At 42.2% G+C, this 15,946-nt stretch overlaps 1 protein-coding gene across 1 annotated transcript in view; it reads right to left on the bottom strand.

Annotated features, from left to right (window-relative positions):
- UNC13C (unc-13 homolog C) overlaps positions 1 to 15,946 on the bottom strand; it is a 1,008,422-nt gene that overhangs the window by 733,105 nt on the left and 259,371 nt on the right. The window contains exons 10-11 of the mRNA XM_063926117.1: positions 8,438 to 8,665; positions 6,482 to 6,623 (exon numbers count right to left, since the gene is read on the bottom strand). Coding sequence (XP_063782187.1) covers positions 6,482 to 6,623; positions 8,438 to 8,665 — 370 coding nt within the window. The remainder of the gene's footprint in view (positions 1 to 6,481; positions 6,624 to 8,437; positions 8,666 to 15,946) is intronic.

The raw sequence follows: 15,946 nt of genomic DNA, 5'->3' as shown, positions 1-15,946 counted from the left end.
ACAACGACTGATTTGGTTTATGACCCAACGATAGAGACAATGTTGTGATGAAAATGTGATTCCACGGTCCGTTTCTTTCACCCGTTTCTCCTTTGTTTTCCTCCAAGGTACAAAGACATCCGCTTGGAAGAAGAATTTGACAACCTTTTACACAGACAACTGATGGACTATGCCATAGACCCCCATATCCCTAGTACCTTTAATTTTACGCTAGCCCAACACTTTTTGTAAGTCTATGGACATTGAGAAAGCTTTTGCTCGCACTTTGGCAAAAGCCCAAGGAGACTACAGTCAACATGTACATCGAGACAAGACAAGACACAAGACAAGACCTCAATCGGCAAATGTACATTAAACTCACATAGTTTACGACTGCATTTACCATAATTGCTTCTTATCTTCATCTCTACAACCTTCAGGTAATGACACACATAGTCGATAGGGAATATAGGCACAGATATCAGCACTCACATATCCCCCTATTCATGTATCATCAACTAAAATGTGCTCCCCCATTTTGTTGCAACCAAAAGCCGAAAAGAGCTCGGTAAAGTTTGACAGCCCATCCACAGACCCGTACCACGGGATAAGAAGGAATTCAAATGTATACTTCGCAATACCTCGAAGCTTGATTTAAAACACGTACGGCACGATGATACATGACCCCCCAAACATGGATTCATACACACATGCTTCTGCTATCTCACTAGGTCATACCGTTTTCCCACCTTCTCCTCTTCTCCCCTACCCAATCATAGAAATGTATTATACATGACATATATTTTTCTCTTTTTGAACTGTTTTAGGAAGTGGCAGTTATTGGTGACTGCCAAAGGGTGGACTGTCAAAGTCAGAAAAATATCACGCTACACATTGCCATATATGCACCTCATGTGTGTGCCCGCTGCACGAGCATGAGCTCTCCCGTGCGTGCGTATGCTTGCGGTCGCGTGCACTCGCGGACGCGTGGTATGCGCATTTACGGTAGAGTTTGTGTGCGTCTAGCGGGCGACTCAATCGTAACATATTTTAGTCATATAATGTATTTTGTAGATTATGGTCCCTTTGATAGAATCTGAAAGTTTAGTTAATATAGCATGTTCGGGGACAGAGAGATTCCTCTTTGTATGATACGAAGGGTCAGACAGGGGTTACACAGTGGTGTTTAGTATCCATCGGAAGAGAATATAATTAGCAATATTCCGGTGTTGGTTTGAAGCGGATTACTCGCTCGTGCGTATAGTTATGGACATAAGAAGTTTATGGACATTTACTATATTTGCACTTTATTACCCATGCGGCGGGAAACCCAGTTTCCCTCCCACCTGAGCAGTTTGAAATAGTCACAGCCCACCTGTATGAACCAACCTATGACCTTTTGTTATAATGCAGAGACGAATTCCTGTGTCCAATGAACAATAAGAATGTAGGGACCATTGTACTGTACTGTGTGTAAGTGTATATAAAGACAAGCCGATCTGGGCCAGCTCTCTACTCTTTTCAACGGTTCTCATCACTGATAATCGGGAGCTGGATATCCAGAAAGGCGCTTGCGATTGTTCCCCTTGTGCGTAAGTTCTCTGCAACCATATTTATCTCCTATTTTGTTGTAAGCCATTCTCTCTCTCCTTCCCCCCTTTTAAATGTAATTGTGTCTTTGTTGTATTTTAACGTGTAGTAACTCGGTTAGGTATTTTATGTTAGTTTGGTAGTGTATAACTTGTATTGTGTATTCTTTTGCGATTGAACGTTCATTCATTTCCTTAAAAGGTGTTAGACCCTTAGACCGGTATTTGAGTGTTTATTATAGCTAAAGGGTTCTCAGAGTGTAAGAATCGCTCATACAGCTTTAAACTAACAAGGTTACACTGTGTTGCATTTACACCTTATCACTGCACAAAGGTTTACAATTGAAGTACATTGTTTATGATATTGTTACAAAGGTTTAACTCTGTGAGCGTCAGCGCCGCTCGTGATCTCCTCGTGGTCTCGAGCGTCCGCTACGCTGCTAGCGTATCATTACGTTAGTCGGCAGCCTATAGCGTGCTTGCTTTTACGCTTTAAGCCGTGAGCGAATGTGCCGCTCGTGCGTCTCGTCCACGGCCACGCGTTTGTACGCTACTTGCGTACTCTTACGGTATTCCATACGCCAATTGCGTACTGTGTTCATCAACCTTTTAGAGTGTTTAATATAGGATATATATAATAGGCTTTTACATCACTGTGTCAGCAAACTGCAAAACTAAAATGCACCACAGGTATAGAATGTAGATGGATAGTATACTTAATGACGACACAGAGGTAGGTACAGCAGTGGCCTTCCGTACCGTACTGCTATATATACTGGTGGTCACTGTGTCAGCAAACTGCACAACTGAAATGCACCACAGGTATAGAATCTAGATGGATAGTATACTTAATGACGACACAGAGGTAGGTACAGCAGTGGCCTACTGTACCGTAATGCTATATATTATATACTGGTGGTCACTGGTCAGCAAAACTCTGCACTGTACTCCTCCTATATAATATTATACTGGTGGTCCCCAGTCCCCACAATAAAGCAGCACACTGAGCACAGATATGGAGTGTTTTTCAGGCAGACAACGTATACTGGTGGTTACTGTCAGCAAAACTCTGCACTGTACTCCTGCTATATAATACAGCTGCTCCCCAGTCCCCACAATTAAGCAGTGTGAGCACAGATATATGCAGCACACTGAGCACAGATATGGAGTGTTTTTCAGGCAGACAACGTACTACTGGTGGTCACTGTCAGCAAAACTCTGCACTGTACTCCTCCTATATACAGCTGCTCCCCAGTCCCCACAATTAAGTAATAAGCAAGCACAAAATATTTGCAATGCATCAACATAAACGGAGAGGACGCCAGCCACATCCTCTCCCTAACATTTCCAATGCACGAGTGAAAATGGCGGCGACGCGCGGCTGCTTATATAGAATCCGAATCTCGCGAGAATCCGACAGCGGGATGATGACGTTCGGGCGCGCTCGGGTTAACCGAGCCATACGGGAGAATCCGAGTATGGCTCGGACCCGTGTAAAAAGGGTGAAGTTCGGGGGGGTTCAATTTCCGAGAAACCGAACCTGCTCATCACTAGTTTTAAATTACACCCTCATAAACCAGGTGAGATTTGGAGATTATGATGATGACTGTTACAGTTTTTTTGGCCAGAAGCGTGTATGTGGTACTGTAGGCTAAAAGTTTCCAACATCTTTGGTGAAGTAAGTTTAAGCCACACATGGGGTCTAGCTGCAACTAATCAACCAGAGAGACTTTCTTATGCTCTAAAGGGGGGTACTGACGGAGCGATATTCTAAGCAATCTGACTAGATTGCTTAGAATATGAGCATTATCGCTCCGTGTGTACCCCCTACAGCGATAGCGATGCGCAGCCCCGCGCATCGCTATAGCTGCTGCTAGATTGGCCTGCATGCAGGCCAATCTAGCGGGTCGCTCACTTCACCCGCTGGGTGAAGTGAGCGGCCCCCCCGTCTCCCCCTGCACGCTCAGCACAGATCGCGCTGTGCTGAGCGGCGGGAGACATGTGTGCTGAGCGGTTCGCTCAGCACACATCTCTCCTGCATTAGCCCGTATATATGGGTCTTAAAAGACCTGACAGACCAACAGACTCGTCATTTGCATTGGGTCTCCACAGAGAGCTCTTCAGTGATGTTAACGTGCTTATTTTTTCTTACTCTTTTTCAGGTAATTCTCATGGATTTAAGGAATAAAGAATCACTATGGAATTTGGTGTGTGGTGAAGGAGGGATTAGGGGTTCTTTATTAAATACTTTAATGGCATCTGCTGGCTGTGTATTACTAGACAATTCACAACAAACGGAAAACTCCAATGAATAACAATGAAACAAGAACTGGTGTTAAATTTGGTCATCAACTTATTGATGACGATTATAACTAAAAGTGCACGGTCACGTCACATTATTATGACCACCAGCCAATAGCCAGAGTAACCGCCGTGTGCAGCACGGACAGCAACTAGCTGGGCTGAACTGTTGTTTTAGAAACACGTCTGGTAGCCCCCAGCTTTATTATGACGTTAAGCTGCTCCACTGTAGCGTCTCTCGGCCCTCACACACTTCGTAGCCGATGTTCACCTCTCACGTGAATGGCGCGTGGTGCTCCACAGTTTCCGTGTCAGTTATTCGCAATGGCGCCATTGGTCCAGTTGCGATACACCATCACCACAGCAGCATGTGAACAGTTTACAAACTGCGCTGTTTCAGAAATACTGCCACCCTTTGCCCGAAAGATGATAATTCTCCTTCTTTGCAACTCTGGGAAATTGCCCCTTTTACCCATGACAGCAACGAGTGATATATGCGCAGACAGCCTATCGCAGACCTTATATACCCACCAAGCCAGCGCATGATATGTGACATACTTTATGGGCTACATGTTGCCGACAAAAAATATAGGAGATGGTCATAATGATATGACTCAACCTTGTAGTATGGTGTGGCAAAGAAAAGTGAGAACAGACTACACCCTATGAGTCTTTACAATCCAGCAACATCCACCTTACACTTCTTATCATGCCTAGTCATTAGTGACACCACTAGGCCAGATGGCCTTAATGGATGACCAACCTGGCAGAGTGGAGTCACTGTCCTCCAGTTATGGGCTTTGTCAGCAAAAGCCTTTCTGAGTGGAGACTTTACCTTCCTTAACACAGCTTATTTCTGAACTGACACTCACTCCTGCTAAATGCATAAATCAGTATACAGAGTATAACAATACTCTTAATGCACTTAAACCATATCCTTATGACGAGTTGCACATACTACAGTGTATGTGGCTCTCAGAATAAATGCATTCATTTAATGTTACATTTTACATGTAAGTTTTGGGCCCAAATGCATCCACGCCAACATAAGACCTATTATGTTTGCTATGTATTGTATCAATTATGTGGTCTATTTATTTTATCTCTATAAATGTCCCTGTAAACCTTTATTTCTTATCGAAACAATAAATAAAATAGATATATTTTAGCTCTGATTTATTAATATTCCCTTGCTGGGAAGGGACTATACAAATAAAATGGAATATGGCAAAAAGACCAAAGTCTTATAACTGCACTGAAAAGCATACAGTAAATCATGTGATTCCTGCCCAAATGGTAAACACAGTATTATTATTAATTACACATGGGCTAACAAAGTAACATTGTAGAGTCTTCAGAAAAAGGAAGGGCTATATTACATGGCTGTAGCCCAGTGATGGGTAACCTTGACACTCCAGCTGTTGTTGAACTACACATCCCAGCATGCCCTGCATAATTTTTAGCATGACCAAATAGCAAAACTGTAGCAGGGCATGCTGGGATGTGTAGTTCAACAACAGCTGGAGTGTCAAGGTTAGCCATCACTGCTGTAGCCTGACGGCAATCAAACGTTGGTGAATCTAAAGGTGTGTACACGGTGCGATATGCACTTAATTTTTCTTACGATATTGGCTATATAGTCAAAATCGTAAGGAAAGTTAAGTGCAAATTGCACCGTGTGTACACAGCTTGCGATGCCAATGCGCGGTCCTGCGGGATCGGCATCGCAAGCCCAGATAGTCTGTGCAGGCAAGTGAATTTTGACTCTCTCATGTAAAAGATAGTCAAAATTGTCACTTAGCCAAAATCGGTATCGCAAGCACAGTCATCTTTGCTTGCGATACCGACCACAGTGCATGTCGCATAGAGAGAATCGGGCATAGCCCAAATCTCACCGTGTGTATGGACCTTTAGACCTGCTCCTTCAAGTAGACACAAACCTTTTACCCAGAACATTTCATACAGTAGCTTTATGCATTCTGTCTCACAGTAAAACACTAAGATTCCTCTGATAAACTTTTTCTATTGCGTTAAAGTTACAGTAAATTACCCACTATGGTTAAACATAGTTGAATATTCGATTCTATTTTCATTTGCTAAAATGAGATGCACAAGAAACAGACACCACTGGAAAGGGATGTTGTGTTACTCAACACATATTTTATCATGGGTAATTAAAAAGAAAAATAATGGACTCTACTGTATCCAACATATAATTCTGAATAATATTCTGCAAATGTATTCTATTGACAGATTTTCTTTCACCACATTTTAAGAATCCAGTATAAACCACTGTGGTATATAGATAACCATTCCTTTGCCAATCTCATGCAATATGTGCTATCTACTTGGGTGAGTTAACCTTCCTTAATCTGGAAAGATAATGTATGACCTTCTGTCTGCTACACAACTGTGCAAGAATTTCTCTATCTAGGATTCATTGCTACTGTTCTACAGTAAACAGAATTGATTGGACCAAAGATCCATGCTACAAGTGAATTACCATTCTGCCTATGTCACTACTCTATAGCAGTGGAATGGATTACACCATAATTTATTCTCACTTATTGTCACATAGCCTGTTAGTAAATAGACTTAGCAGGTGTACTTACAAATGAAATTTTTCATCCCACACTGGGTTTAAATTTCCAAATATTGTTTTGGTTCTCCTCTTGGTTTTTCCAACTTGGACTGTCACATATGGATCACTGGAACCTGTTTTGTCTTTGGCTTGTAACCCCTGTGCGGAAACCACTAGAAAAAAAAATGCAATGTAGAAAAACTTGAATTATATTATCAAATGTGAATGAAAATATTTGCCATATGAAAGCTGATTTACAACATTTCTCATAAAATATTCAATGGGTTCATAAATTGAATAAAATAATTGCTATGCTTCTCATTAAAAGAACAAGAAGAAAATATAGAATATCGGATAATATCATTTCAGGACAATGGCATGTTAATATATGTAACACATCTATTGTGTTGATGCACCTGGATTCCCAACAAAGTGCATGGTCTTGTGATATAAAATGTGTCTGCAGAACAGGAGCCTGTGGGAAGAGCTGGTTGCAATAAGGGCAATCTTAGCTGTGCAAAGATGCATTTTAAATATTTTGAGCGAGATTATTAAAATAATATGACATGTAAAATGCACATTTGTAGCAGCTCTCTGTGGATTGTGGATGAGTGCACATATTTCATGAATGCGGCTCATTTTTCAATTTGGTAGTTCTAGTGCTGACAGACATGTGGTCCTGTACTATAATGTTATTGGGATGCATTTTCCACCTTCTAGTTATGCCTCAGAGCAGAAGTGAATTTCTACATGAAGTTCGAGCAAACCTCTGTAATAGAAGGAAAAGCCCACAATAATTTAGATGGAAAAAACAACAACAAAAAACACAACGTAAATTAAGGAAAGGTGTGCCCCTCCTAGTACCCTGCATGGCCATACAGGTACACCAGTATAAAAGAAAAATGATTTGCTGGTCATTGTCCAATGTGCATCATATACTGTATGAGGTCCAGTGACAAGACACTGTAATAAACTTACAGTAGTAAATTTATCTTTAGTCAGATTTATGCTATTAACATGTCTTACATTTATACATCTTTAGTTCTAGTGCTGAACTCAAGGATTTCCGTAGGCATTACATGATAAAAACTAATATTAATGATTATTGCTAACATCAATCTAGAATGTGGTCTTAGCTACATTAAGAATAAATGGGTTACGGTCGTTAGGTCGACACAACTTAGGTCGACACTCATTAGGTCGACCACTGAAGGTCGACAATGCCATAAGGTCGACATGTACTAGGTCGACAGGTTAAAAGGTCAACATGAGTTTTTTTTTTTTTTATTCATTTTTTGGGATTTTTTCATACTTAACGATCCACGTGGACTACGATTGGAATGGTAATCTGCCTTGCCCGAAGCATGGCGAGCGTAGCGAGCCATGCGAAGGGACATGGTGCGCAAATTTAGGTTCCCCGTCACTTTACGGAGAAAACAACACCAAAAACAGTCAAAAACCTCATGTCGACCTTTTGACCTGTCGACCTTTTGACCTGTCGACCTTCCATGGTCGATGTAATGACTGTCGACCTAAGTTGTGTCTATCCAACGAGCCATACTCGAATACAGTATATTCTAGTGCTATGTCTCCTCAGATACACAAAACCAACCGTTAAGTTATAAACCTGATGGCTTTGAAATAAATATATATATATATATATATATACACATATATATATATGTTTGTATATGTTTTCAATGAATCCATATTTATAACTCTGATGTATCCAATGTTTTCATGAGTAAGCCATGGGTAAGATTGGATTTTCAATGTAGTAAACATATTTTGAATAAGTAAACATAATCTCCGCACAAATTACCTGTACGAAAAACTCCCATAATGTGTTAGAAAATAAGGCAAAGACAAAAGACAATCTTTGTGACATTACAGATATTTCTCAGCACTGTTTATAACCTTCACATGTAATATTTCTCAAATGTCTAATTAAAATCTGTGTGTAGAAGAAAAAAAAAATGTCACTTACCAGTGATGTTGATTTTGGCTGACCATTTGGACGTTCCATCCAGAACACTTTGCTTAGCTGCCTTTGTATACTGTGTAAAATCTTCTTTCGATATTTGGAAAAACTCCTGAATAAGCTGGAAAACCTCTGGTCTGTTCCTTTCTCTGATCTTCATCCTTTCTTTCATTGCCATAATTATATGTTGGGTTTTGTCCTCTGCTCCATGCTTGGAACTTTTCTCTGCTGCTCCTTTAAAAAATTAAAAAATAATTGGTATTACTAAAATAGGTGATAATAATGAAGCAGTTGTTGAAAGCAATCAGAAAATGATAACTATTTAGCAAAGTTCTGATGTCTGTAATTTCACATGTCAATGAACTTGTGTATTTGCAATTAGTCAACCATGCACATCCTAAAATACTTTAAATGTACATCTTGGAAAGTATTATAGAATATGAAATAACACATCTTTGTAAAAGTAAGATTAAGTCACTTTTCATTCTGTACGTTAAATATTGTCCATATAGATATATGTATGTGCGTAAATCCATTCACATGTTTGCCATGCATATTTATAATATATAATCTTAGATTAAAAGCATATCCTTGATGAACAAGTGAAAGGCTCTTAAATTATCACATTCAGAGCTGCTAGCATGTTCTATGACAAAAATACATCCAGTTATTAATGTCACTGTGTATACCTTTACAAAAAAAGTAATGTGACTTACAGGTGCAGTGAGTACATGAAGTATTTTTGTTTTAGCCTATAGAACAAAAAACACCACAAAATTAATATTTCTATTATAAGGTATATGCCAATGTACTGGCATAGCATTATAGTAATGGACTGTAATAAGGTCATGAGACTGATCCAGTAAAACTGAGTGGTGTAAATATGAATTGACAAGATTAAATTAAATGAAGGTGACATCATTGCTGCATACTACAAAATTCCTGGTGCATGGGGCCTATTGTATATATTAAAGGAATACTACAGTATATCCCTAGCACTAAAAACAGGCAATTGCTTCTCTTAAAGATACTAGCCTTGACACTCAAAGTCTAAAGCCCCGTACACGCCGGGAGATTTCCCCAGAGATGTGTGCTGAGCGATTTAGTACAGACCCGCTCAGCACACATCTCTCCCCCGCTCAGCACACAGCAGGATGTGTGCTGAGCGACGGGGTGGGGGACAGAGGGGGAGCTCATTTCACCGCTGGGTGAAATGAGTGATGTGCTAGATTGTGCCTGCATGCAGGCCAATCTAGCACCAGCGATAGCAATGCACGGGGGCCGCACATCGCTATCACCGTGGGGCATACACACGGAGAGATCAGTGCTTAACTTCTAAGCAATTTAGTCAGATTGCTTAGAATTTAATCACGGATCTCTGTGTGTACCCCCTTCAGCAAGATAAGCTATGATAAAGTACCAGGCAATCAGCTCCTAACTGCCACTTTACAGGCTGTGTTTGAAAAATGACAGAAGCTGGTTGGTATTTTCTCTCTCTCTGCTTTCTCTCTCTCTCTCCAAGGCTTAAGGTAGCCATAGACTTACAGATTTACTGTCAAATCTGGCTGGTTGGAATGAAATTCTGGTAATAGATGAGAGAAAATGACAATTGACCATTTGCTTCCAAACACTGGAAACAGACAAAAATAGTCTATCAGACAAATTGGTTAAATTCACTTTCTGTTTTTGTCGGTTTTACAGCATTTAGGAGCAAATGGCCAACTGTCATCTGCGCTCATCCATTACCAGGTTTTCATTCCAACCGTCCAGATCGGACAATAAATCTTTCGGTGTATGGGCAGCATCAGTAAACAGACCCCTAAGCTTGCAGATTTAAAGTAAAGCCATTTAAAATATCATATTCAACTCTAAACTTCTAAACAAATTTGAGATTTAGGGTGAGATGCATCATTGCTTGGTGAGTGATAAAACGGAGAGAGATAAAATACCAGCCAATCAGCTCCTAAATGCTATGCTATGTTTGAATAATGACAGTTAGGAGCTGGTTGGTTGGTACTTTGGGGTTTATGTATTTAGTGTTGGATAGAGATAAAACAGGAGAGATGAAACATCAATAACAATTTTTATTACAAGTATTGAACTGAAAAGTACATGTATTAAGATTTCCACTACTAGTTATGGAGTAATCAGATATTTGGACCACCTATTGAAGGTGTTGAATGTATCTCCAAATGGTCCTTATTTTATTTAATTTATTTAGTGCTTCCATGTTACCAGAGTTCCCCAGCAGAAGTATTTTCCCTTAAAACAAAAAGTTTGGGAAGTCTTGGTTACTTAATTTTTTTTATCACTATACTTATGCTGAATTAGAGATGAACGGGTTCGGTTCGTTGAGATCCGAACCCCCCCGAACTTCACCTATTTTACACTGATCTGAGGCAGCCTTGGATCTTCCCGCCTTGCTCGGTTAACCCGAACGCGCCCGAACAACATCATCCCGCTGTCAGATTCTCACAAGATTCGTATTCTATATAAAGAGCCGCGCGTTGCCGCTCAGTAATCTGAGCTCAGTGTGCTGCAAATATATGTGCTCAGTGTGCTTTATTGTGGGGACTACCAGTATAATAGTAGTACAGTGCAGTAGGCCATTGCTGTATCTTGCAGCTCTGTGTCACTGCAAGTATCCATTCCATATCTGTGCTGCATTTTAGTGAGCAGTATAATTAGTGATGTGCACCGGAAATTTTTCGGGTTTTGTGTTTTGGTTTTGGGTTCGGTTCCGCGGCCGTGTTTTGGGTTCGAACGCGTTTTGGCAAAACCTCACCGAATTTTTTTTGTCGGATTCGGGTGTGTTTTGGATTCGGGTGTTTTTTTCAAAAAACCCTAAAAAACAGCTTAAATCATAGAATTTGGGGGTCATTTTGATCCCATAGTATTATTAACCTCAATAACCATAATTTCCACTCATTTTCAGTCTATTCTGAACACCTCACACCTCACAATATTATTTTTAGTCCTAAAATTTGCACCGAGGTAGCTGTGTGACTAAGCTAAGCGACCCAAGTGGCCGACACAAACACCTGGCCCATCTAGGAGTGGCACTGCAGTGTCAGACAGGATGGCACTTGAAAAAAATATTTCCCAAACAGCACATGACGCAAAGAAAAAAAGAGGCGCACCAAGGTCGCTGTGTGACTAAGCTAAGCGACACAAGTGGCCGACACAAACACCTGGCCCATCTAGGAGTGGCACTGCAGTGTCACGCAGGATGGCCCTTCAAAAAAATGCTCCCCAAACAGCACATGACGCAAAGAAAAATGAAAGAAAAAAGAGGTGCAAGATGGAATTGTCCTTGGGCCCTCCCACCCACCCTTATGTTGTATAAACAGGACATGCACACTTTAACGAACCCATCATTTCAGCGACAGGGTCTGCCACACGACTGTGACTGAAATGACTGGTTGGTTTGGGCCCCCACCAAAAAAGAAGCAATCAATCTCTCCTTGCACAAACTGGCTCTACAGAGGCAAGATGTCCACCTCCTCCTCATCGTCCAATTCCTCACCCCTTTCACTGTGTACATCCCCCTCCTCACAGATTATTAATTCGTCCCCACTGGAATCCACCATCTCAGGTCCCCGTGTACTTTCTGGAGGCAATTGCTGCTGGTGAATGTCTCCATGGAGGAATTGATTATAATTCATTTTAATGAACATCATCTTCTCCACATTTTCGGGAAGTAACCTCGTACGCCGATTGCTGACAAGGTGAGCGGCGGCACTAAACACTCTTTCGGAGTACACACTGGAGGGAGGGCAACTTAGGTAGAATAAAGCCAGTTTCTGCAAGGGCCTCCAAATTGCCTCTTTTTCCTGCCAGTATACGTACGGACTGTGTGACGTGCCTACTTGGATGCGGTCACTCATATAATCCTCCACCATTCTTTCAATGGTGAGAGAATCATATGCAGTGAAAGTAGACGACATGTCAGTAATCGTTGGCAGGTCCTTCAGTCCGGACCAGATGTCAGCATCAGCAGTCGCTCCAGACTGCCCTGCATCACCGCCAGCGGGTGGGCTCGGAATTCGTAGCCTTTTCCTCGCACCCCCAGTTGCGGGAGAATGTGAAGGAGGAGATGTTGACGGGTCGCGTTCCGCTTGACTTGACAATTTTCTCACCAGCAGGTCTTTGAACCTCTGCAGACTTGTGTCTGCCGGAAAGAGATCCAACGTAGGTTTTAAATCTAGGATCGAGCACGGTGGCCAAAATGTAGTGCTCTGATTTCAACAGATTGACCACCCGTGAATCCTGGTTAAGCGAATTAAGGGCTCCATCCACAAGTACCACATGCCTAGCGGAATCGCTCTGTTTTAGCTCCTCCTTCAATGCCTCCAGCTTCTTCTGCAAAAGCCTGATGAGGGGAATGACCTGACTCAGGCTGGCAGTGTCTGAACTGACTTCACGTGTGGCAAGTTCAAAAGGTTGCAGAACCTTGCACAACGTTGAAATCATTCTCCACTGCGCTTGAGACAGGTGCATTCCACCTCCTTTGCCTATATCGTGGGCAGATGTATAGGCTTGAATGGCCTTTTGCTGCTCCTCCATCCTCTGAAGCATATAGAGGGTTGAATTCCACCTCGTTACCACCTCTTGCTTCAGATGATGGCAGGGCAGGTTCAGGTGTTTTTGGTGGTGCTCCAGTCTTCTGTACGCGGTGCCTGTACGCCGAAAGTGGCCCGCAATTCTTCTGGCCACCGACAGCATCTCTTGCACGCCCCTGTCGTTTTTTAAATAATTCTGCACCACCAAATTCAAGGTATGTGCAAAACATGGGACGTGCTGGAATTTGCCCAGATGTAATGCACGCACAATATTGCTGGCGTTGTCCGATGCCACAAATCCCCAGGAGAGTCCAATTGGGCTAAGCCATTCTGCGATGATCTTCCTCAGTTGCCGTAAGAGGTTTTCAGCTGTGTGCGTATTCTGGAAAGCGGTGATACAAAGGGTAGCCTGCCTAGGAACGAGTTGGCGTTTGAGAGATGCTGCTACTAGTGCCGCCGCTGCTGTTCTTGCAGCGGGAGGCAATACATCTACCCAGTGGGCTGTCACAGTCATATAGTCCTGAGTCTGCCCTGCTCCACTTGTCCACATGTCCGTGGTTAAGTGGACATTGGGTACAACTGCATTTTTTAGGACACTGGTGAGTCTTTTTCTGACGTCCGTGTACATTCTCGGTATCGCCTGCCTAGAGAAGTGGAACCTAGATGGTATTTGGTAACGGGGGCACACTACCTCAAGCAATTCTCTAGTTCCCCGTGAACTAACGGCGGATACTGGACGCACGTCTAACACCAACATAGTTGTCAAGGCCTGAGTTATCCGCTTTGCAACAGGATGACTGCTGTGATATTTCATCTTCCTCGCAAAGGACTGTTGGACAGTGAATTGCTTACTGGAAGTAGTACAAGTGGTCTTCCGACTTCCCCTCTGGGATGACGATCGACTCCCAGCAGCAACAACAGCAGCGACAGCAGCAGTAGGCGTTACACTCAAGGATGCATCGGAGGAATCCCAGGCAGGAGAGGACTCGTCAGACTTGCCAGTGACATGGCCTGCAGGACTATTGGCTTTCCTGGGTAAGGAGGAAATTGACACTGAGGGAGTTGGTGGTGTGGTTTGTGGGAGCTTGGTTACAAGAGGAAGGGATTTACTGGTCAGTGGACTGCTTCCGCCCAAAGTTTTTGAACTTGTCACTGACTTATTATGAATGCGCTGCAGGTGACGTATAAGGGAGGATGTTCCGAGGTGGTTAACGTCCTTACCCCTACTTATTACAGCTTGACAAAGGCAACACACGGCTTGACACTAGTTGTCCGCATTTCTGTTGAAATAATTCCACACTGAAGAGCTGATTTTTTTTTGTATTTTGACAAGGCATGTCAATGGCCATATTCCTCCCACGGACAACAGGTGTCTCCCCGGGTGCCTGACTTAAACAAACCACATCACCATCAGAATCCTCCTTGTCAATTTCCTCCCCAGCGCCAGCAACACCCATATCCTCTTCCTGGTGTACTTCAACACTGACATCTTCAATTTGACTATCAGGAACTGGACTGCGGGTGCTCCTTCCAGCACTTGCAGGGGGCGTGCAAATGGTGGAAGGCGCAAGCTCTTCCCGTCCAGTGTTGGGAAGGTCAGGCATCGCAATCGACACAATTGGACTCTCCTTGGGGATTTGTGATTTCGAAGAACGCACAGTTCTTTGCTGTGCTTTTGCCAGCTTAAGTCTTTTCTTTTTTCTAGCGAGAGGATGAGTGCTTCCATCCTCATGTGAAGCTGAACCACTAGCCATGAACATAGGCCAGGGCCTCAGCCGTTCCTTGCCACTCCGTGTCGTAAATGGCATATTGGCAAGTTTACGCTTCTCATCAGACGCTTTTAATTTTGATTTTTGGGTCATTTTACTGAACTTTTGTGTTTTGGATTTTACATGCTCTGTACTATGACATTGGGCATCGGCCTTGGCAGACGACGTTGATGGCATTTCATCATTTCGGCCATGACTAGTGGCTGCAGCTTCAGCACGAGGTGGAAGTGGATCTTGATCTTTCCCTATTTTTTTAACCTCCACATTTTTGTTCTCCATATTTTAATGCGCACAACTAAAAGCCACCACAGGTATACAATGTAGATGGATGGATAGTATAGTATTATATTACTTATGGACGACAAGTGCACTGACGACACAGAGGTAGGTACAGCCGTGGCCTACCGTACTGCTATATATATATGTATAAAATACTGTATAATAATAACGGACCTGGTGGACACTGTCAGCAGACTGCTAAACTAGTATGAAGAAAAAAAAAGCCACCACAGGTATACAATGTAGATGGATGGATAGTATAGTATTATATTACTTATGGACGACGAGTGCACCGACGACACAGAGGTAGGTACAGCCGTGGCCTACCGTACTGCTATATATATATATATAAATATATATATATACTGTATAATAATAACGGACCTGGTGGACACTGTCAGCAGACTGCTAAACTAGTATGAAGAAAAAAAAAGCCACCACAGGTATACAATGTAGATGGATGGATAGTATAGTATTATATTACTTATGGAGGACGAGTGCACTGACGACACAGAGGTAGGTACAGCCGTGGCCTACCGTACTGCTATATATATATATAATATACTGTATAATAATAACGGACCTGGTGGACACTGTCAGCAGACTGCTAAACTAGTATGAAGAAGAAAAAAGCCACCACAGGTATACAATGTAGATGGATGGATAGTATAGTATTATTATACTTATGGACGACGAGTGCACTGACGACACAGAGGTAGGTACAGCAGTGGCCTACCGTACTGCTATATATATATATATATATATAATATAATATACTGTATAATAATAACGGACCTGGTGGACACTGTCAGCAGACTGCTAAACTAGTATGAAGGAAAAAAAAGCCACCACAGGTATACAATGTAGATGGATGGATAGTATAGTATTATATTACTTATGGACGA

This window comes from Pseudophryne corroboree, chromosome 6, assembly GCF_028390025.1.
Source record: "Pseudophryne corroboree isolate aPseCor3 chromosome 6, aPseCor3.hap2, whole genome shotgun sequence".
In the NCBI taxonomy this organism is placed as follows: domain Eukaryota; kingdom Metazoa; phylum Chordata; class Amphibia; order Anura; family Myobatrachidae; genus Pseudophryne; species Pseudophryne corroboree.
The sequence above is the reverse complement of the archived record's forward strand: the minus strand, read 5'-3'. Positions and strand labels throughout refer to the sequence as shown.